This window comes from Puccinia triticina, chromosome 17A (genome assembly GCF_026914185.1).
Source record: "Puccinia triticina chromosome 17A, complete sequence".
NCBI lineage: Eukaryota > Fungi > Basidiomycota > Pucciniomycetes > Pucciniales > Pucciniaceae > Puccinia > Puccinia triticina.
Genome location: NC_070574.1, coordinates 2,589,905 through 2,612,196, shown reverse-complemented (window position 1 = coordinate 2,612,196; position 22,292 = coordinate 2,589,905). Strand labels below are relative to the sequence as shown.

General features: G+C 46.5%; 3 protein-coding genes across 3 annotated transcripts; 2 read left to right on the top strand and 1 right to left on the bottom strand.

Moving 5' to 3' along the window:
• Positions 1-5,740: 5,740 nt before the first annotated feature.
• On the bottom strand, positions 5,741-6,409 carry PtA15_17A221 (uncharacterized protein; the record flags this gene model as incomplete). Its single annotated transcript, XM_053164315.1, has 2 exons — positions 5,741-5,909; positions 6,222-6,409. The coding sequence occupies 2 exons, from the start codon at positions 6,407-6,409 to the stop codon at positions 5,741-5,743; spliced, it is 357 nt and encodes a 118-aa protein (XP_053028294.1).
• A 4,800-nt stretch (positions 6,410-11,209) lies between these two features.
• Positions 11,210-11,584, top strand: PtA15_17A220 (uncharacterized protein; the record flags this gene model as incomplete). The annotated part of the gene is made up of 1 exon (XM_053164314.1): positions 11,210-11,584. One exon carries the CDS (start codon positions 11,210-11,212, stop codon positions 11,582-11,584), a length of 375 nt encoding a protein of 124 aa, XP_053028293.1.
• Positions 11,585-13,834: 2,250 nt separating this feature from the next.
• PtA15_17A219 (uncharacterized protein) lies at positions 13,835-16,320 on the top strand (the record flags this gene model as incomplete). Its single annotated transcript, XM_053164312.1, has 5 exons — positions 13,835-14,981; positions 15,044-15,294; positions 15,373-15,724; positions 15,795-15,848; positions 15,923-16,320. 5 exons carry the CDS (start codon positions 13,835-13,837, stop codon positions 16,318-16,320), a joined length of 2,202 nt encoding a protein of 733 aa, XP_053028292.1.
• Between the last annotated feature and the right edge of the window lie 5,972 nt (positions 16,321-22,292).

Sequence of the window (22,292 nt, the reverse complement as noted above, 5' to 3'; positions counted from 1 at the left end):
AACAAGCATCAAAATTTCAACTTCAAGGATACCGTCAGGCCTTCATTAACGTATGCGTGCCCATTAGGATTTGTCGATATCTGGATTGGAGGACAAAAGGTTAAAGCGTTAGTCGACACGGGAGCGGAGATGAACATTATGCTGGAAACCTTGTCAATCAAATTGCAGTTAACTACCAGGGAAATCAGCATGAACATCACGGGAATAGGCGGACATTCAACTCCAATTGTAGGATTAGCGGAAGGTATTCAATTTTGCATTGACGAAGAGGACGAGAAAGCAGCAAATTTCTTCATAGCTCGCGGAAAAGTCTACACCGTCTTGGGTAGTCCATTTTTGGCCGATCATAAGGTTCGTTTGGAGTTATCAAAATCACAAGGAGAAATTCTGAGCTACGAGCTTGGGGACGGCGAACGATTATGTATACCAATTTGCTCTCCAAAGGTTCCAGGATGGGAAATGGCGCCACCACGGAGAATTGTGGATCGATGTTTTAGCATACATACGGGAAACTACGGGGATACCTTGGGCACTTCAGCAGGTAAGGAGGAGGTTTTAAACCAGGACGTAACTGACAGTGGCAAGTGGACGGATGACGACGGCACGACTTTGGACAGTAACAACGGAACGGACGCGGGGGGCTATTTGGCAAACGAGAATCTAGCTAAAAATGGAAGAAATCAAAATTTAGAATTCGGATCAGTTTCAGCATTAGTTACCTCTGACAAGGAGATTCAGAAAACAGATAACTGTGAAATTTATACGGACATCTCTTTCCAGGATAAAATCACACCTTGGTCGGACAAAGATGGCTGGAACACACCTGCAAGACAGATACCAATAGATGGTTGGAATGACGAATGGACCAAGTTGGACGATTCAGGACCAGCGGAAATTGGGTACGGCTGGTGTATGAGTGTGGCGGTGAACGCGGATTATGTCGACCAAGGATGGCCAGTTGCGGAATTTCTGATTAAATACCCCGAGAATTAATTATGGCTCGCTGGCTGAAGGATTGTGGGCGGAAATTCCAGGGTACACGGCCGGTCGGATAGGATTCATGAAGCTCTTGGACTGGGGCGGTACACTCGGATACATAAATAATGATACGATCTGGCCGGAAGATTGGTGGATTTGGAAGGATCAGCGGTTGGGCTTATATTTAGGCACTGAAAAAGGAAAAGACTTGGTCAAAGAGGAGAAAAGGTGGGAGGAAGTTAGAGAAAGAGATATAGAAGAGGAGGAATTCCTAGCTAGTGTGGTGTCAAAAATGGTCCTCACCTTTGGGAAGCTTGATTGGACTACCTTCCAATGGGCTCTGAAAGACGAGCAAAATCGATTAGGCTGGGAATATTGGACATTCTGGAAAGACTGGGAGTATTCAGCATTTCTTTGAAAAAAAGAGGCACACTATGTGTGGCTATGTAGGTATAGAAGAAGAAAAAAAAAAAAAAGAACCCTTGCTCTACTGATGGATTTTTTTTATGTTTGCTCTTTTAGGGTCCAGGTTTTTTCTTTTACTCTCACTCATATTTCATCATTTTTTTTGGGCAAGTCAATTTCAGGTGGAATCTCAAAGGATAGGCATTTATAAAAAAAAAAAAAACAACAAGGAAAACAAAACAAGAATAAAGAGGTGGGAAGAAAGGGTCAATAATTAAAACAAAACAAAAACAAAAAAAACAGAAAAAAAAATAAATAAATAAATAAAGCTGGAGTCAGTCGTGGAAGTGTATCACCAAGAGTCAGCAAGAATAGGGAAGCTTGGTGTAGGACAGGAGAGTCGGAAAAATGGGGGGAGGATCATCGTCAAAGATAGTGGAGGTAGCCGGCGGTTGTTTTTTTGTATAGCAGAAGAAGCAATCACAGGAGGAAGGATATAATATCCCAGCTTGGGAGGTAGCCTTGAATGAGGAAGCAAAGCAAAGCGGCCGCTAGAAGATTCGTCAGATTTTCAGATCGGGAATACTAGGATGGGTAGTGGATTGATCGCCGTTGGACAACAGCTTCATCAGAGTTATCCAGTTCTTTTTTCCTTCAGTTATCAGCGTTGGAGGCGAGAAGATCAGGAGGAAATAGAGGTCACTATTCTTCTGTACAGGCCTATAGCAGCGAATGGAGGTCGGTGATGGAATGACTATAACCACAGGCATCATTAGCTCAGGTGAATCTGCGGTAGTGGCTCCTCGAGTTTATCAACCCCATCAAAAGGAAGGGTGGCAAGGACTAATTCAAATGACAAGAGAAGAAGCAAGAATCAGTCCTCAAACAAAATACAACGGAAAAGCGAGCAATAGTAAACGAAAAGAAAAGAAACTGAAGCTCACTTCGGCAATCAAAATCAACAAGCATCAACTCATTGGATCAGCGGATCGGCGAGGGCGGCAGCGGCTACCGGTTTTTTTCTATTTCTCTCTTCAAATGATGTCGCGATGGGAGGAACTAGCGAAGGCAGCGCGGGCAAGTTGAAAGGAATCAGGCATCGCCACGGGGAGACGGCAACGACGACGGAAATTAACAACAGCAAGGGCGACGAATTAGCAGCGGTTTTATTTATTTATTTTCGTGATCGATCGGTAGGACAGGCAGACGATAAAGACTAGGAGGTTCAAAACAGGGAGCTTGCAATATTCAAAAAGGGGCCAACTTCAACAGCAAAGTAGAAGAGGAAAGCGGAATAACTCACTTGAATAGGCTTGTTTTTTGGCCCAAATTGGGTACCTAGTACCGCACCTGGTACCGCCTGGCGGGTGCGAGGGGGGTGCAAGCGGTATCCCCCAGGTGGTACTTGGTACCCGCCACAGGTGGTATTTGTGGGTGGTACCTGGGTACCACACCGCTTTTGGGCCAAACCCAAGTACCTAGTACCACACCCGGCACCGCTGCGCGGGTGCAAGGAGGGTGCAAGCGGTACCTGCCAAGCGGTACTAGGTACCCGCCACGGGTACCGATCCACAATCCCTAACCGGGAGGGACTCCTCCCGGTCGGCTAGTTCATATTGGGGTTGACCGGGAGGGACTCCTCCCGGTTGACTGCTCGATATGGCTGTTGACCGGGAGGGACTCCTCCCGGTCGGCTAGTTCATATTGGGGTCGACCGGGAGGGACTCCTCCCGATCGACTGATTTATGTGACTGTCGACCGGGAGGAGTCTCTCCCGGTCGACCACAATATAAACCTGTCAACCGGGAGAGTCCCTCCTGGTCGACAACTATATACAGCAGTTGACCGGGAGGGACTCCTCCCATCCTCCCAGTCGGCTGCTCGACATGGCAGTCGACCGGGAGGGACTCCTCCCAGTCAACTGCTTGATATGGCAGTCAACCGGGAGAGTCCCTCCTGGTTGACAACTATATACAGCAGTCGACCGGGAGGGACTCCTCCCAGTCGACTGCTGTGTATGGCAGTCGACCAGGAGGGACTCCTCCCAGATGACTGCTCAATATGGCAGTCGACCGGGAGGGACTCCTCCCGGTAACGTATTGACTGGGAGGGATTGATTCCTCCCGGTCAAAGTTGTTTTATATAGCTTTTGACCGGGTGGGATTCTTCTTTGTCAACAAGGGCGCTTACTCTTGTTGACCCGGAGGGATGGGGAGGTCAAGCATGTACCCGTGACCTCCAATGCGGGGGACTTTGGATGAGTCAGGGGCAGCTGAGCATTTGCCTTAGGGATTGTGGATCGGTACCCGTGGCGGGTACCTAGTACCGCTTGCACCCTCCTTGCACCCGCGCAGCGGTGCCGGGTGTGGTACTAGGTACTTGGGTTTGGCCCAAAAGCGGTGTGGTACCCAGGTACCACCCGTGGCGGGTACCAAGTACCACCTGGGGGGTACCGCTTGCACCCCCCTCGCACCCGCCAGGCGGTACCAGGTGCGGTACTAGGTACCCAATTTGGGCCAAAAAACAAGGGGGTACCCAGGTACCAGTTGGTACCAGGGTCTAGATCAACAATCCCTAATTTGCCTCAGGACTGAGTCTGTGCACCTCAGACCAAGCTTCCTGTACCTCAGTCTAGTGCATTTTGCACTATAGACTTAAGCTGAGGAAATTCCAAACTTTCCAGGGTGTACCACCCTGGGATTCATTTGTATGGGCCTGGTCTCAACTAGGAATGAACTCAGGTATGCTGCATGTCAACTGACAGCACTTTCTTGAGTTTTTTTCATAGTGAATGACACCCCAGTGGAGATACTACTCGTAGTCCTACTAGGTTGTGTCAAATATCTCATGGCTGAACTTACGACAAATAGGATACCCAAGAGCAAATTGAAAGAAGTGGAGGCCCGCTTGCAATCATTCAACACCGACGCCCTCAATTTTCCACAACTTCAGGCAACTTACATGATGGCCCACTATTGATCCTTCATTGGTAAAGATTTCAGAATCATCTTGCAGGTTGCAGCATTTGTGTTGTTTCCTTACATGACCAAAGACATGAAAAATGTTTGGTATTCAATGTGCTTTATGTCAAGTATGATTTTTCAGACAGTCATTCCTGACATGGACACCTATATCCAACAACTGGAAGGGGTTAAACAGGAGCTCATGTATCACATATCAAAAATGTCTGGCAGGTGGTCAAATAAACCCAAACTCATTGTTGTCTGAGAGAGGGGCCGGAACCTCATTGCGGCAAGGCTGCGATTGGGCCTGAGCTGGGTGCTGCAAGCCATCAGTGGAGGGTGTGTCAGGGCCCAAAAGGATACAAGTGGTGAGGGGAGGGACTCACCTTTTTGGAGTCACCACTCTGCTCCTCCCCTTCTTGGTTGTCATGGTGCAAGCTGGGTTCCTGGTTTTCCATAACGTGTGAGGTGTCCATAATGTGTGAGGTAACTTGCAAGGTGGGTTGGAGTCTGCAAGCTGGGAGGCCAAGTTTGGGATGGGGAGGCGAATCACAATGACTGGGTTGATATCCATGTCGGTGATGTTTGACTTCTGATTGAATATTGCTGGCAATGATTGAATTTTGTTCGAAAATTGCTGGCAATGTTTGATCTCTGTTCGAAAATTGCTGGTGATGTTTGATTTCTGTTTGATTATCGGTGGCTGGGGAAGAAAGTCGAAGTGAAATCAAATTGATTTCAAAAGCACTTGGGAGGGCAATCCAATGATATTCGAATGGCACTCGAACAAGGATTTCACCGGAGTTTGTGCGGCAACTCCCTCGGATATTTGCCGGATTGGGCTTTCACTCGAGTATTCCTCGAGTTATTTCCCAATTATTGGGAAACAAATCAAGGAGTATTCGAAATCCCAATGAGTGGGGCCACTTCCAAGTTTTTTCGACAATTTTCCTTCACTTCGAACGGCATTCGGAAACGATGCAAGGAGGTGCGTCCGTGGTGTAGCTTCGGGGTCCCCTCGCAGAGACTCGGATAAGTTCGTGCTGGAGTGCACACCTTTTTTGGTGTTCGCAGGGGATTTTAATGGGTGCAAAAAGGCAGACCATTTTCATTTTACTGCTGGAGGGGAAAAACAGCGCGATGGATAAGGAAAGGAGGGGTACAACAGGTGAAGTCCGGAGACATCAGAAACGATCGGGCACAACACAGGTCGGAGAAGGTCAACCGATGAATCCCTACGATCCATGGGTATCAATTTTCCGTGTCTGAGAAGTGAGCCGATGATCATCAGTTGACTCCGACACATCGACACAACGATACCAGGACAAGAAGAAGTTGAGTGGCAACCAAATAGGTTGTTCAAGGAGAAAAGGAGCAATCATCAATCAAGCTGATCACCCAGACCACTCTCCGAGGAGGCTTTGCCAGACCAAGAGTAGTCCGAATTGAGTTGAGCGAGCAGTAACTCGCTCACCGCGGATTGCACTAAATCGAAGGCTGTCGGCCAACAGACAGCCCTCGCTATCCCCACCCATCGTTCCCAATCTCGCCTCGTGGAGCTGACTGGAGGATCGTAGCCAGAACGGGCAGTCAACTAGTATGTTGCAACAAATCGACCGGGAAACTTGTAGGAGCGAAAGGTCCTCGTCGAGGCGGCTCGATGTCTTCGGACCGATCTGTTTGATCTACGAGTCCGGTCAAGAGTAGCATGACAATCCATATGAAGCCGTTCCAACACGATCGATCCAGTCAGACAACTCGAGAGGAGAGTGATTTCTGATGATGAGCCCTGCTCGAATGTTTACAAGAGCAAACCCCTTGAGAGTTTAAGGAAGGCCAAGAAACACGTTCCTGAGGGGATTGAAAGACTCGGACCTTAACCCAGTCACGAAAGAAAGGACGACCACAGCGAGTGTGGGACCTGAAAGTATGAATGACGAGCCGCGGTCTTCAGTCTGGCAAGAGTACGCCTGACTCGGAGGGTGGTCTGGGTGATCAGGATGATCGAGGATGGCTGAGGGAAGGAGTGCGGGTGGAGGCAAGAGCAGAGTTTCATAGTCCATGAAGCTCGGTTGGACTTGTGGGTTAGGGCTACATCGAGCTTAACAAAGCCTCTCTGGAGGAGGGCCCCGCAGGGTCTCTGTCTCACAGAGAGGCTTGCCCCCAAGCGGCGAGGTTTGGCGTGAATCCAACGGGCCCGAGGCTCGGCCAACCCCCAAATTTCATTAAATCCTTTGTTACACATCAACCACTGCCGGGATAGGCCCATGAGTGGCATGGCCTTGAAGCCTAGCTTCTTGCGCAGGCAGCCAGCCAGCCACCATCCATCAAGCCCCTTGGAGAGCTGCTGGACATGCTTTCAAAAACCATGCCGAGCTTGTCCCAGCGAGCAGAGCGTGTTTTTTTCAACTCCTGTACACATTTTATGTGTGGCCTGCATACCAAATGTAGTTCATTGTTCAATTCAAACAATAAACATACTTCATGTACTTATTAGAAGTAATTGAAACTTTCATGTACTTATCCAATAGTATGGTGTAAGATCAATCCTGGAATCATGATTCCATGACTTCACATCCTTGTAGTTTTAAGGCCATTCAAGGCATCAAAATGTGGCCTATGTAATGTAGTCTTGAAGGCCAGATGCAGACCTTCAATTTGGCACCTGGGCGGCCCATTTGGCCACCAGGATGCTATAGAAAAGTGGTGCCAAACTTTCACACCAGCCAAATGGGTGAAAGCTGTACTCAGGACTCACGCCAAATTTTGCCGCTTAGTCCCAAGTCCCTCCTTTGGAGGCTTGCGCTTCGCGCGAGGGGCCCCTGCCCGCCCCTCAGAAGAGGGACTGACTAAGTTTGGGGCTACACAGCCAGCTTTGCGGGTGGTCCGGGTTGCTTGCTAGCTCCCGCTGTTTCAGTGGCCGGGGGACCCGGCGTGCCAAAGTCGCCTCGCAAAGCGAACCTCAAAAGGCCATGCTTAACCAAGCCTCTCTGGAGGAGAGCCCCGCAGCAGAGAGAGGCTTCAGAGCAGTGCTAGACATCCTTTCAAAAAACACAATGAGCTGTTTTCCTTTTGTCAAACTCTTGTTTTTTTCACTCCTGTACACTCCACTATCCAATAAACTTGCTGCATCCTACCTGTCAGGCTGTACCGTGACAAAAACATAGTACAGAAGCCACCATAACTGTACACTTTGGCATGTGTATTCAGCTCTTATGTACTTGCCTATTGTACAAATGTATGGACAATCCAAGAATCTTGGTAAGATGATGTTACAAGCTTTGTAACTTCAAGACCGCTCGAGTTAATGACATGTGCATGATGTGATCTATGTAGGATTTAAGGCGAGATGCAGGCCTTCAATCTGGCACCAGGGCGGCCTGATTGGCCCGCAGGAGGCAATTTTAGTTTGGTGTCAAAGTTTGACACCAGCCAAATGGTTGGAGGCGGTCCTCAGCGCTCACAGCAAATTTCCCGGCTTACTCCCAAGCTCCTCCTTCTGAGGGTTGCGCTTTGCGCAAGGGGCGCCAGCCTGCCAACTTGGAAGGAAGGACTGACTAAGTTTGCCAAAAGGCAGGCTTGTGAGTAATGTCCCAGCCATGGCAGGAGAGCTTGGGCTTTTTATGGATTCTTTGGCCTCTTTGCACTTATAGTTCACAAACCATCCGGCCAATCAACATGGCATCCACTTTTTCATGTAGGCAATAATCTTGGATTTGGGGCCATTTTTCTTTTCACAGAAATTTCCAAGGATGGGTATCCCTTCTCTCAGGTGGTGACAGAGTCTCTCTTGGAGCTTGGATTTTGCACCAACTTGGATAATTCCCTCCTCCTCAGGGGAGCAAAGCCGTCTCCAAAGGAGGGACTTACACGCTATGTTGACTCCATGGCCTGAGAGAATTTCAACTTTTGGTGGTCACTTTTTTATAGGGCGGGTCTGTGACGGCGATCAAGGGCTCAGAGGCTTGACTGTAAGTCAAAAAAAAAGTATATATATATAAGTATGTGAGGGATCTTCTCTGTTACTTTAATTCAGTAAACTCCAAGGTTTGGTTGACTTTGATAATTTATTTAACTTTGAAGAAATGATGTAACATAAATCAGATTGTGTGGGATGACGCGCAAGAAGAAAGGCTTTGTGCCAAGCAAATTTTTAAGGTATAAGGTTTTGAGGGCAAGGAACTGTGATGGTTTGAAAAACCCACCCAGCCAAACTCAAATTCTAGGCTCTGCAAAAGGGGGTGATAGCGCCCAATTCCTTCCTGCCAAGGGCTATTGGAGACTTGCTTTGCAAGACCAGAGGCCCACAGCAGCCAGGGACTTGAATTAAGTTTGACCCAAGCTGTCCCTATCTCCCCCCATCCCTTTTCTTTAATCTCCCCCCTCCACAAAGAGAGGGACTTGGTTAATTTAGGATTTTGCAGGTATCTCATAATCAGTGGTTTCCATTTTACTATGGGTTGTACCACACAGATTGAGCATTTGCAGGTGCCTTGTTCAATTTTTACAGTGTATGTATCAAACAAGTAGTAGCTACTAGAGGGCAGTATGGTTATGGCTTAGGCCTTGTTTGGCTGCCGCGTTATACGTCATAAATGGTAAAATTTATGACGCGCGACCCCCAGGGGTTTCAAAGTTTTGGTGGCAATGGGGGGCAAAATTTGGGTCGCGTGTCATAAACTCTACCATTTATGATGTATAAAATGGCAGACAAACAGGGCCTTACCTATGTGTTTGATAATGTTTAAATATAGGATCTATATTTGGCATAGATTTTGAGCTAGTCACTTTGTTTCCTTTTTGTTCTGTGTGCTAAACACAAAAAAGGGTAGTTATGCTACACATAACATGTAGATAATTGTAATGTAACAGAATTTGAGTTGTTATCAACACATTACACGTAAAGGTGGTGCAATTACGTTATTGCACCACATGATGGCCCTTCTTTACATGTTTGTTGCATTATTGGGGCACGCAGGGCCCCTGATAAAAAGCAAGTATTGAGGCTAAAACAGCCTTAAATGGTCTGTTATTGTGTTATCCAGGGGATAACACAATAACAGGCCTCTTCTTTGAGGCCCGTTACATTAGGCACGGGGTTTAAAATGAACCCATTATTAGTAAAGTAACAGGGAGCCCTGGTTAACAAGGGTAGTTACGTTACCCACATTGCGTGGATAAAACAATGTAATGTAACTACCCTTTGTTGCTACATGCATTTCACTCCATCTTTTCTTGTGTTTCACATACCTTTCAGACTCCACCTTGTATACCTGGTATCAGCGGACGTGGAAGGATCTTCTCCTCATCCTTCCACAACCACTCTTCCCAGATTGCATTGTGTCTGCTGCTCCCAAGGACAGTTCCACCTGTTTTATTTTTCCTTTTCCTTCCTTTCTTTCATCTCTTCCCTGTTGTGAAATGATATACTGATTCTTCCACAACAACTCTGCCCAGACTGCATCATTCCCGCTGCTCCTAGGCCTAGTACATCTTATCAATAGGAGGAAAGATTGTGAAAGAAGAAAGAAGAACCCTTGGGTCCTCTCTTCAACAATTGCAAATTTCAATATTTGACTGAAGGAAAAGTAAGCAACCCCTGGCTGTCTGTCTACTGCAGAAAGATGAAGAAAAATAAAGCCTTTCAGTCGGTTCATTCATTGGCATGACAATGCCAAAATCACATTGCAGAGGTATTGGGACAGCATAGATACAGCTATCATTCATTATAAGAGGAGGAAGGTATATATAATACAAGCAGGGTATGTGTACATAGGAGGGATGGTGTCATTACAGAGGGAGGTAGGGCGGATGGATGATGGATGGTGTTATCACGGATGGAACCACAGACTAGGATTATGTAGGATGGCTGGCGTGACCAGGGATGGAATGGAGGACCAGGACTAGGTAGGATGGCAGGGAGGTGGAGGGATGTTATCAACAGAAGAGGTGGAAGGTATTGGGAGCACATGTATCAACCAGGAATTAAAAGGAGGATGGTGTGGTGTATCAAGGAAGGTAGTGTTATAAGGGTATATTACTGGTATAATGGTATATTATCTTTACTAGAGGCCAAGGCGGCTTCGCCGCTGCAGATCTTATGTTTAGTTCCTTCAGTCCTGTTTTGAATCCCCCCTTCTAGCCAGATTTCACAGCTCACATTCTGGCCCATGCCTACCTGAAATCTCTCACAAAGACTTCCCATTATTTCTTTAGACAACTCCTTTGGTTTTCCTCCCTGGGGAAAGCCCTCCTCTCCACCCACCTACTTAAACCAAGTTCAATAAAAATAAATTTCTCCATTTAGCCTCTTGATGTCTTTTAATCCTTTTAGATTAGTCTCTGGGAACTTCCTACTGTCATCAACTCTTAATCTACAAGTAGTTTTCATCCAGCTATGCATGACATGAGGGCTTATCAGGATTAAATTATGTGTTGGTAGCTTATTTTTACTCAGCTGCTGAGATATGTATATTCCAACTTCACATAAAGTTTTGCTGGTTTACGGAAAATTAATGCTTTATCCTGACTGCTATCCTCTTAAGTAAGTTGTGCTAAATTAAATAAGAGTAGTTCTTAAACTACCAAAAGACTTGTAATTTTTCTTTATGATTCACAGGCTATTGATTTATATTTATTCTATTTCATTTTCTTAAATATTGATATTTGATAGCTATGGATGATGGGCTTGTGCTGCAATTCTTCGGCATTGCTGCAAGGTGGGGGGTGATCACGGAGGGAAGGGAGAGAGACACGGGGGCTGGCTTTGCGGGCCCGACCGGGAGAGGGACTTGCTCGCCAAGAGGAGCCATTGAGAGATTGGCAAGAGGCCAACGCAACGGAAGATAGACGGAATCCAAGAGATGGTGACGTATCTCCTTGCGCTGCGGCTTTTGACGGTCCCCGTCCACAACATCGAACAGCCGGTCGCGTACCAGCGGCAGGAGCAACAGCAGGCGGCGGCTGATGTGGGGGCAATGGGGGACAACGAGCCGGGCGCGGACGGGGCGCCGCAGAGGTTGACAACCATGACCGCCGAGCAATGGCTCCCTTTGGCCGCCTCGCTGTCCTTGCTCGGCCCTATCGTCCTCCCCCGCGCCGCCAAAGGCCTCTTCTCTACCGGTCTATTTCTTCTCCAACCCTCTTCCCCCCCGGCAATCGCTTATCCTCCTTCCCCATACTCTCATTGTCGGAAATATCGTGGATCAGCTTCGCGACAACAAGCAGCGGAGGCCTAGAAAGTTGCCTGGGAGCCGGAGTCCTGGGAGAACGTCGATGACAACGCCAAGCTGGCATAATTCTAGTTGGTGTTGGGGGCGTCTCAACGGTAGTTCTGGCCGCGGGCGTCTCGTAGGCAATAGGGGGTTTCAAAGTTGAAATCAGGTCGCGCAGGACCCCAATCAGGTCTGATTTCCAGGAAAAAAAATCACTGCCAAAAACACCAACCTGGGGGCTCTACTTTGAACACCCCCAAATGCAAGAATCTCCTGATCTTGCACCCAGAAGTTCTTGACCTGCAAAAATTTGGGCACAAATCCCTTTTGTCCCTTGCCACCGGGGTCCCGGAAGGACTTTGATCCGTCCAGTTCCCTGTGTGAAACGTTGTTGGAATACCACATGCCACTGTCACCGTGTGTGACAAGCTTCCTCCAACTCGGAGACATATTCAAATCAAACTCAATTGCCCTCGCAAGGCCGGTCCAGGCCCAACCGGCCATCAAGTGTTGTGTCACTCGATGGCCGGCACAGACCTGATCAGCCATCGAGTGTTGCGTCACTCAATGGCCGGTACAACCCCACCCGGCCATTGAGTGACACATCAATCGATGGCAGGTACAGACCCGACTGGCCATCAAGTGTGGTGTCACTCGATGGCCAGTGCAGACCCGAACGCCATCAAGTGTTGTCTCACTTGATGGCCGGTACAGACCCAAACGGCCATTGAGTGTTGTGTCACTTGATGGTTGGTTCAGACCCAACTGGTCATTGAGTTCGGGTCTGAACCAACCATTGAGTTGCGTGCGTGGTAGTGTGTGCTGTCTCAAACTTGATGGCCAGTATGCGGGTGTGATCGGGGATAGGTCAAAACACCCTTGAGGGGGTGTTTCTGACCTTTTTCCTGCTCCTGGACCTGATCTCCTGGAGCCTTTTTCAAAGAAGGAAATCAGGTCCGCAGGAGAGGTTCCAGGTCCATTTTTTTTCCTGATTCCTGGGACCTGCGCGACCTGATTTTTAACTTTGAAACCCCCTAATGGTGAAGGCGAGGGGGTGTGGCGGGGAATTATATGGGTCTGATACTCGGGCGAAGAGCTGTGGCGTGGTGCGGTTGGTGGGGTGGCGGTCGTTGGGCGGCGGGCGGTGTTGTGTATGATGAGATAATGGGAGTGGGGGTTTGGTGAACGTCGGGTATAAAAGGGGGGGGTGGGAGGGATTTAGCTTCAGGCGACCTGCCGGGCTGTATTTCCAGTCAGGTGGTCACCTCACCCCCGTCCGCTGTTGCAATTGCGCAGTCCGGCGGGGGATATTCGGGGACCCCCCTGTGCTTTTTGGCTGGGGGTCCTCTTCCCAACGCTTTTTAACCCTGCTAGACAGGGATAGGCGTTGGGCCACAATGTGCCAGCTTGCTGCGCTGGGTGGCAGGGAGCGGGATTTGTTTGTGTCCATTTTTTTTTTGTATTTATTATTTGTGTTGTCCCCTCACGCCCTGGTGTCCCATGTTTTGTAGGAGGCAAAACCTTTGATTTTCTTTTGTATTTTCTACGAACCTGAGACTTTAATATACTTGGATAAGGGTGGTATACTACTGTATAAGGGTCTAGGATTCAGTATGATGGGATATGGAGGGAAGAATTAATTAGGTGAGGAGGAAGGAGGAAGGAAGGAGCAAGGTGGGAGGAGAGGCTTTGACCCCCAATAATCTGAAGGGGCAGGCTAAATGCACTACCAAAATTTACTACATGTACTTCAAAAATTGAGTGCACAATTGTGTACTCCAAAAATATTGGAGTGTACAATGGTCCACTTCATGAATTGCTGGAGTAAACATACGGCTACTCCAAAAAATGTTCAATTTTTGGAGTGCACAATCCTTGCACTACTAATATTTTGGAGTGCACTATTGTGCACTACTTTTTCAACTTTTTCAACTTTTTTTTTTTTTTTTATTCTTTGCTCTGGGAAATGGAGTGCAACACAACACCTGAGGACCCTATGCCTACACAGTACCTAGCCTGCATGTCATGCACCTGTCAGGTAGGCTAGAAGCCCACGCCCCCCTGCAAAGTTCGGGCCACTCTGACCACTCAACCACTCAGCCACTCGGTGTTTTTTTCCCCGCCAAGTCCCCTGACTTGTTTTAAAATTTACCCAACCGCACCAAGTCGCCACACCATTTTTTATCCTTCATTCACACCCTTCACCTCAACAGAAAACCAACACCCTCATCGATCCAAACAATCCAAATTGTCTCAAATCAACCCGCGACCAGCATGAACCCCAACCACGAACTACACCTTCAAAGAGCGCAAAATTTCACCCCAGCACACAACTCGCGCAACCCTCAATATGGCCTACCCAACCCTAAATTCCAGCCTACTGGAAACTTTTATTCGCAGAATGCCACCAACCACAACCAGTCACATAACCTCGACGAGCTAGGAAGCGAACCTCAACAGATATACTTTATTGACAGTCGGGGTGAGATTGTTTGCGCCCCCGTCAACCGACAAGCCCAAGGCCACCACCCAACTTTAGAGCCCAATAACCCAGCACTTGGCCCCCATCGCAATCTTTATCATCAGGACGGTACTTTTGGAAGAACTCCTTACCTCCCTCGTCACAACGCACAACCAAATTCCTATCCAGGTCCTTTTCACCGCGCGCCTTTTGGAACCACTCCCGTCCCGCCTAACTATACACGAGCAAATCTTTATCAAGATCATACCGCCAGCACCGAATCTTTTGACTCTCCCGTTGGTACTACCCCTGTTACTCGCCGGGCTCCTCAAGAGAACCAAGTTCCCCCTGTCACTCGCAGCGCTCCTCAAGAGAACCAAGTTCCCGCGGACAACAGCAGAGCTCTTCCCAAGAAGAATCATGCTGAAATCAACAAGATCCTCCGTAATCTCACCAAAGATCGTTGCCCTTCAAACACCCAACCCACTAGCGGTTCCAATCCTCCCCCATGCCCGGAAGATGAAGTCGAATCGGACAAAGATGCCAGTGAAAATGCCGCTGACAGCAGGAAGAAAGACATCGAATCAGAAAACACCTGCGTTCCTGGAAACGTGAATAAACCAGGGCAGTCACCTGCAGATGATGGAGAAAATGCTAAAAACCGTATCACCGAGCTTCCAGAAGAAATTATGGAGGAGATCGTTGGTATGGAGCTTGATGAGCTACGAGAATACGAGGCCCTGCATGCCACATCAAAATGTCTGCCGTCGTACCTCAAAGCAGAGGTCGATGAATTATATTACGAATTCGAGCGGCAACTCTACATTTTTGCCATCCGTTACCAACTTCACGTAGCATTGCTGTACATGCACATTGGCCAGATCAACCGCATGCGGGGTCCAACCAGCTATAACAACTTCTGCCGATATGATCCGGAGGCACGGGAAATCTTCTCTCAGAGTAAGTCACCCGCAGATTATTCTGAATAGATTCAACAAACTAATCCATTCTCTGAGCTGTAGCCGTCTTAAAACTTAAAGAAAGGTGCACCGCCGTTGCTCAGGTATGGAAGACCTTTGATCCTGCCACCAAGCTCAAGTACAAGGATCCGGCCTTTCTCAAATCCATATGTGGAGACAAGCCGCTCGAAATCACTAATGGCGTAGTCCAGACCGCCAGAGATGTTCACATCTCAAACACAAAACTAACCCTTGGCTCGAACCAAAAGAGTATCACCTTTTTCAGGCGATGGGTGAAAGAAACGGTCAGAAGGGTATGTCACTTTTGTTTGAGGCTGCTTGTTCAGGCCTGTGGTGAATACTAGCTAAGCTGTTACATGCAAATGGATTAGATGAACGAGATTGCCGCCTGTCATCGAATTCAAGGAATGCTTGTTGTTGCCTCGGCTAAATCTTTGGGTGATCTGTTCATCCAAGAAGGTACAAAGATGGGCAACGCGTTCCTAAACATACTCACAAACAACGGTGATCCCTTGCGCAAGTTTCACACATATGTCGCAGGTATGTCAGTTGTTGCCGAACTCACCAACAAAGATCCAAACGAGCTCGCATGCGCAAATGAAATCCATCCGAGAGACTCGGCCTCTGTGAGCAAAAGCAAGCCAGCTCAAAAGAAACGGAAGCTTGCCGAGCTCACCAACAATGACGAGCAAGAAGATCATCAGAAGGACAAATATTGCCAAGGTGAGTATTTAGCGATCTATTCCCACAGCCCTGTGCACAGATACTCACACCAATCAAATTGGGCGCACAGGCACACTAAAAGATAATAAAAAGCTTATCAGCCAAAAATTGCTTGCCCTTCTCAGTAAGTCGACATTTTTGCATAAATTGTTCCATAATCTGATCAAAGACAAAATATTGCGGTTCAAGATAATGCAGGCGGGAAGAAATTTCGAGGCTGGCCCGGAAAAAATGCTGCCCGCGATCTGAAAGCGGCGCATATCTCAGTAAAGGTCAAACGAAACAATCCTGATAGATTTATTGCAGACGAGCTTTGTCAGCCAATCAACGCTATCTCAATTGAAACTTCAGAAAGGATATTGCGAGCCCTTGGTGAAGGGTGGGTTCAAGTTAAATTCAAGGAAGATGCTAGTTCCGATGAAGAAGAAAACGAGGGCCACCTTCCTTCTCATAACAAACGTGCTCGTCTTTCTCGTTGCAAAGCTCCGCGCAAGATCTCTGTGGTTAATAGCAGTGAGGAAGATGAAGCTTCTGATCAAGAAAGCCGTGGTTGTCGTGATCAAGATGGTGAGGATGAGGATGAGGAAAACGACTGACGTGACTGCAGACCATGTCAGTTTTTCAATAACTTGTATTTGCATTTGTGTCCACATCATCGTTTTTTTTTTCTAATTAACTTACACTCCACCTCTTCTCTTCTTAGATTTCCCCATCGTTCTTCTTATCACTCAAGATTGAATTGTTTTTCTTATTCCCCAAGTCTTGTTGTGTTTAACCTTTCCGCCAGTTCTTTAGCTTGGGTTCCGTCACAGCCATACTCATTTTGGAAGGATGGATAATATTGTAATGATGGTTAATATCATGAGAGCTCTGGTTTATATTACTTAATACGACAAGCATTGACGCCTCGGCTCCTGCTCAGCTGTGAATGCATCCTCGTCGCGGTAGTCATCTTAGACATATTGATGAAAGTTATCATGAAACCCAGCATCCTCCGCTGTAGTTATGTTGTATTGCACTGAGGCGCGCGCGCTAGGACTGTCTCAGCGCTCGTACTGTCGGATTACACGCTGAAGCGCGCGCTAGTACTGCCTCAGCGCTCGTACTGTCGGATTACGTGTAATCCGACAGCACGAGCGCTGAAGCACGCGCGCTAGTACTGTCTCAGCGCTCGTACTGTCGGATTGCGTGTAATCCGACAGTACGAGCGCTGAAGCACGCGCGCTAGTACTGTCTCAGCGCTCGTACTGTCGGATTGCGTGTAATCCGACAGTACGAGCGCTGAAGCGCGCGCGCTTACTGTCTCAGCGTTCGCGCGCGGAGCCTAGCCCCCACTTGCAACGGGGGCAATTAGAACTTGATTGATCCATAGCTCCGCTCACTTATGGTGTTCAAAGTTGGTTTGCATAATTTTATGCATGCATAAATCATAAAATCATAAAAATATTTTGGTGAGGAAATTTTGTATTACATAATCAGACAGTCATATCCCCTGCAAAAAAGATTTTATGATTTTATGATTTATGCATGCATAAAATTATGCAAACCAACTTTGAACACCATAACTGTATTTTGCAAACAAGTTTATATTTTGATTTCCAAGAGATACAAATCTTGATCACAGCAGGATCTTATTCTTTCATTTATTTTCCAACTATTTATCTAACTGTATGCAAGAGCTGAAAATATCTATGGTTCATTGAGTTACTAATAAAAAGAAGAGATGTTTAGGTTACAACTGAGGATATATATCCACAAGAAAGAGAACTATGAGAGGTGTTCTTCTGAACACAACAAATCTTCACAAAATATACATTACAAAGTTTAATACTACAGCTAAACCACAGATGTCCATTAAGATAAGTAGAGAGAAGAAAGGAACAATATTGACAATTGGGTTGGGGGACTTGGAAGTCAGCAAAGGCCATGTTGGCATAGGCGCTGAGGTTACAATTCAGGTTATAGCCACATTCAGGGCAAGGCCAAATGCATGCTGGCTCCCTGACCCCCCAACACAATCAGGGCAAGCCTCTCAAAGTTGCTTTACCATGCAAGTTGGCCAACACAGGGATGGCCTTGAGTTGTTACTCATGAGTGAAGAAACTTGAAATTTTGGGTTCAAATCAAGTATATTATTTTATTTATACTTGTGAACAAATTATTAAGTATATTATTTTGTTTAGACTAGTGAATAAATTTTTATTCTTTTTTACCCTTCTATTCTAAATATCAGTCACAATATTTAAAGTGCATATTATTTTGCAGTGAATTAACAGAAAATTTCAACTTCAAACACAGAATATTATGACATTATGATAAGCCAGAAATAATCCATGCTTTGGATTCAACATTCTATGTTGGTTTGCTTCAGAATGACATGGAGTCATTCTCAATATCAGTATCACAATTCTAAAGTGACCACCTGTCATTATGGAGAGAAGAAAAATAGAAGTTCAATGAAAAAACTTTGTCATATATTCTTTGGATCATATAAATCAATGATACATGATTTTGATTGAACCTTCTATGTCACTTCACTCCAGAGTAACATGTGGACATTGCAAATATTGATATATCAACAATAAAAAAATTACAGGCTGTCAGTGTGGAATGAAGCAACATGGAAGGTTCAATTAAAATCATGTATCATTGATTAATTATAAGATCCAAGAATAAAAAAAAGCTTTGGATTAACCCTCCTATATTGCTCCAATCTAAATGAACATGGGATTGCAAATATCAGTTGCAATAATTCCAAGTGACCTGTTACTCAGGGGTGAATTACCAACATAGAAGTACAATGCAAGGATTAGTTATTGATTACCATGATGGTTGAACAATCTATGTTTTGGATTGAAAATTTTATGTTTCTTCACTTCAACATTTAGAATGACCACATTACTCTGGAGTGAAATTTGAATGAACATAGAAGGGTAAATCCAAGGAACAGAACAATCATTTGAAAGGATAAATCTGTTTTTCCTTACAGAAACTTGCCCTAGACATGCTACTCTTGAATCATGCCTAAGCTATTGCTATGAAGTGGGATATGATAGTTTCTACCCTTTTTATTTAAAAAATTGGTGCCCATGCAATAACCATCCTCCCTCTGCTGCGGGCAAGCCTGACGTGCTTGCTCCAGCTTTATGCGCATATGTTTTAATTTTCCTTCTCGAAGAACGACAGGAATTCCTCTTATACATACCACCAGCTCAACACACTTTCAGCTTTATTGCCTATGCTACAATCATCATCATGCCTCCAAGATCCAGCCAGAATACGAGATCAACTCCTGCAAGAACCCCAAGAACCAATCAAACGAGACACCCAAGATCTTCCCCTCCCGCTGCTCGGCCAAGGACCAACAGGATCAATCCCTTCCGACACGAAACTCAGTTGAACCGAGCTTTGCGAAACAGAACTCATGCACGCACCATGCGATCCCTTCAGCGATTGGAAGCCTTGCATCGGGGAGAATTGCCAATGCCGTCGTCCACTCGAGCGCTTCAAGCACACCTACAAGCTGAACAGTCAGGCCCTGGCAATGAACTTGTGGATCCTCCCTTCGACGATCAGCTCAACAACGACCCATCTTCAAACCAACCCGAGCCCTTTCCCCAAACAGACCTCTGGGACAACTTTGACGAAAACGAGTGGGAGGATTTACATACAGTGGCCCCAGCTCAACAACAATCCTCCCTTTCGCAGAGAATTAATCAATTCAATGCTCTTCAGACCCGGCAACGACTTGTGGACAACTGGAACCGCAACATCCCTCAACTTCACGGTATGTATATGTGGCTCAAAGCCAAAACAGGGAATTGGACGTTTGAAAATGCATTTGATTCTTGGGAAGATCACATTTGCAGCTGTACAAGTTTCACCTATCGTACCATTGATCTATTTGACTTGATGTGTATGCAACCCCAACCTAACCTGGCAATTCCAATAATGATTCTGATAAATGAATTGGTGCTCTTAGGGCAGAAACGCATACAGAAGCGGTTTTGTAAATGCGTGCCAGATGTCGTTCGATTGCTCGCCACCGGTTACATTGCAAGCTCGCCCGTCCGGCCTACGACCGCCTTTTCAGTACGACTGCTTCACTTTCACAATTTAGCCTGGCAGTGGTGTAACGTGGCCACCCTTCCCTTCACCGAGATGCTGTCGCGTTGGCTAGAAGAAAGGTCTCCTAAAATACTTAATGCTAAGGGCACTGAAGTAGGTTATTGCCTTGATTTATCCAAAATTGAAACATCATTGTTGAAATACAAAACTCCTCAGCGCCGCGAGCTACGCAAGTGCTTCTCTGCCGCGGTAGATATATTCCGACTCATGCTACTCAAAACCAGTGAGACCGTCGACAGTGCCCTTCAGCTCAGTACAACACAGAAGCTAGCTAGATCGTGCTGTCCAGGTTGCTTTGGAAAAAAATCTTCGGACGACGAATACCGCGCAAGATCATCTGTCAAAGACTCACTGATTGTATGCCTTGATGGCAACTTTCAACACCGTCATAATGCCAAGGCAGGGCTGGACGCACCATTAACCACTCCACCCATCTTTTTGGACCCGGAAAGAATCCAGTCCATGCAAAACAACATTAGCAATTTGGCTGCATGCAATGAACAGGTTGGCTCTCACTGGTTCATCCCGACAAAACGTGTTATACTTGCCAACTGAAAAGACTGACTTAAACTTTACATAGCCGGATCCTTGTTCAGAGTCCCACAAGGCAGCAAACGACACCCGATCCGAAACAACGTGGAAAGGCTGTGATGATACGGGACTCATGGGGTGTTGTTGCCGCCATGATCAGGTAGTTTCATTAGCTAACATATATCGTTCTGGAGAGCAGAGGTGTCTCCCATTAGCTATGTTGAAGAAACTCTTTGAAGAAATAGAACCCGAGCGACCAGTTGGGGTACTTTACGATATTGGCTGCTCTTTGGATAAATTTTTAGAACGGGTCAGTGTGAACTCAAGTGGCAGCAAAATTATCTTTCCTTGACATGGTATTTGACCTGATGATTTTGGAAATTGTACAGCGTGATTTTTTTGCTTTTGCATCTAAGAAAGACAAAATTAAATTTGGTACATCAGTTTTTCATTAATATGTGCATGAATGGAAATGCCAGGTCAAATACAATCCACGCTACAATATAGGGTGGGGTTTGTCGGATGGTGAAGGTATGGAACGACTGTGGTCAGGATTGTCCCCACTGGTACGGACTTTGCGGTACTCGGCCCGGAACCATCGCTTGGGATCTCTGTTGCATCGTTGCCAATTCCACAATACTGAGGGTCGGAGGACTCTGAGTAAGTGTAGCATTTTTATCTCAATTCATTGTGTACACCTCGGTAGTTTCTTGACAGATGATTGGGATTAGTTGTGTGGTTACGGAAGAAGCATGGTGCAGCCAAGTGGCGCCGGAGGTGTGCTAAAGAAACCCTTTCGAAATTGCTCCAAAAGGAAAATCCATTCTTGGATAATGGTAACAAATACACGAGAGAATTCTTCAAGTTGCAGTGGCAAAATCAAGTTGGCCATCTGGCACAAGTTGCCGAAGAAGACACACAACGCCGAAAGGATCTCACCAAACTTTTGGAAAAGGAGGATGCACTGAAGAAACTTCGGTCAGTTCATTGAGGTTGATTTGGGTAATTATTACATTGCTGATAGTGATTACAGAGAAGTATTAGAGACAAGGGAGTGGGATATACCTTCAAATCTCATTGAACGGATCACAGGTGAGATACACAACACCGAAATATGTCAGAGAGAGTTGGCCGAGCAGGTGGGAATTATGTATGATAGCAATAGCACAGACAGTGGGCAGTTTTTGTTTGTAGTGACAATTCCTTGCCTGATGTTGAGAACTTATTTACTCTGTTTTCCTCGGTTTATTTAGTTGAAAAGGAAAAGAAGTCTCTTCTCTTGTGGAGCTCGAGACGCGAGCTCTATGCAAAGGCTGTAGAGATCATGGGTGTCCGGCAGCCAATCTCTGAATCGCAAACACGAGGTCGGCGAGTCGGAACCAAAATGAAGGAGAGGATTTATGAATCCATCAAGAAACGCAAGGGACCGGTACTTCGGGCAATTGCCAAGTTTAACGAGCGGCACCAATCTTATCTGACTGCCTACGACCCTGGTGCGCTGGCTAGTGATTTGTATCAACCTTTGACGTGGGATTTGTTTGTCAAAATGAAGCTGGACGACCCTTTCTGGAATGAAGCGCATCACTTTCACTCACAGGCGCCATGGGCTGTATCGTCAGATGTACGTGAGGGCATAGGAGCTTCGCTGATGGTTGATCGAGCGGAGGAGGAACTTGATTTGATTGCACAAGAATTGGGCCGGGCAATGTCTTGGGCGGTGGAGATTCATTCAATGTTAGACGGACTTGCGGGACAAATTGGTGGGTTTCATTTTGATCATGTTGTTTGTCAACAATGTCTGACTTCTTATTTGCTAGACGTCCTTCCTCCCAACTCCGAAGCAGTAGTGACACCGACCCAAGTGGGTACTCTAGATGCGCAAACAGGACAACAAGTCCTTAAAATTGAG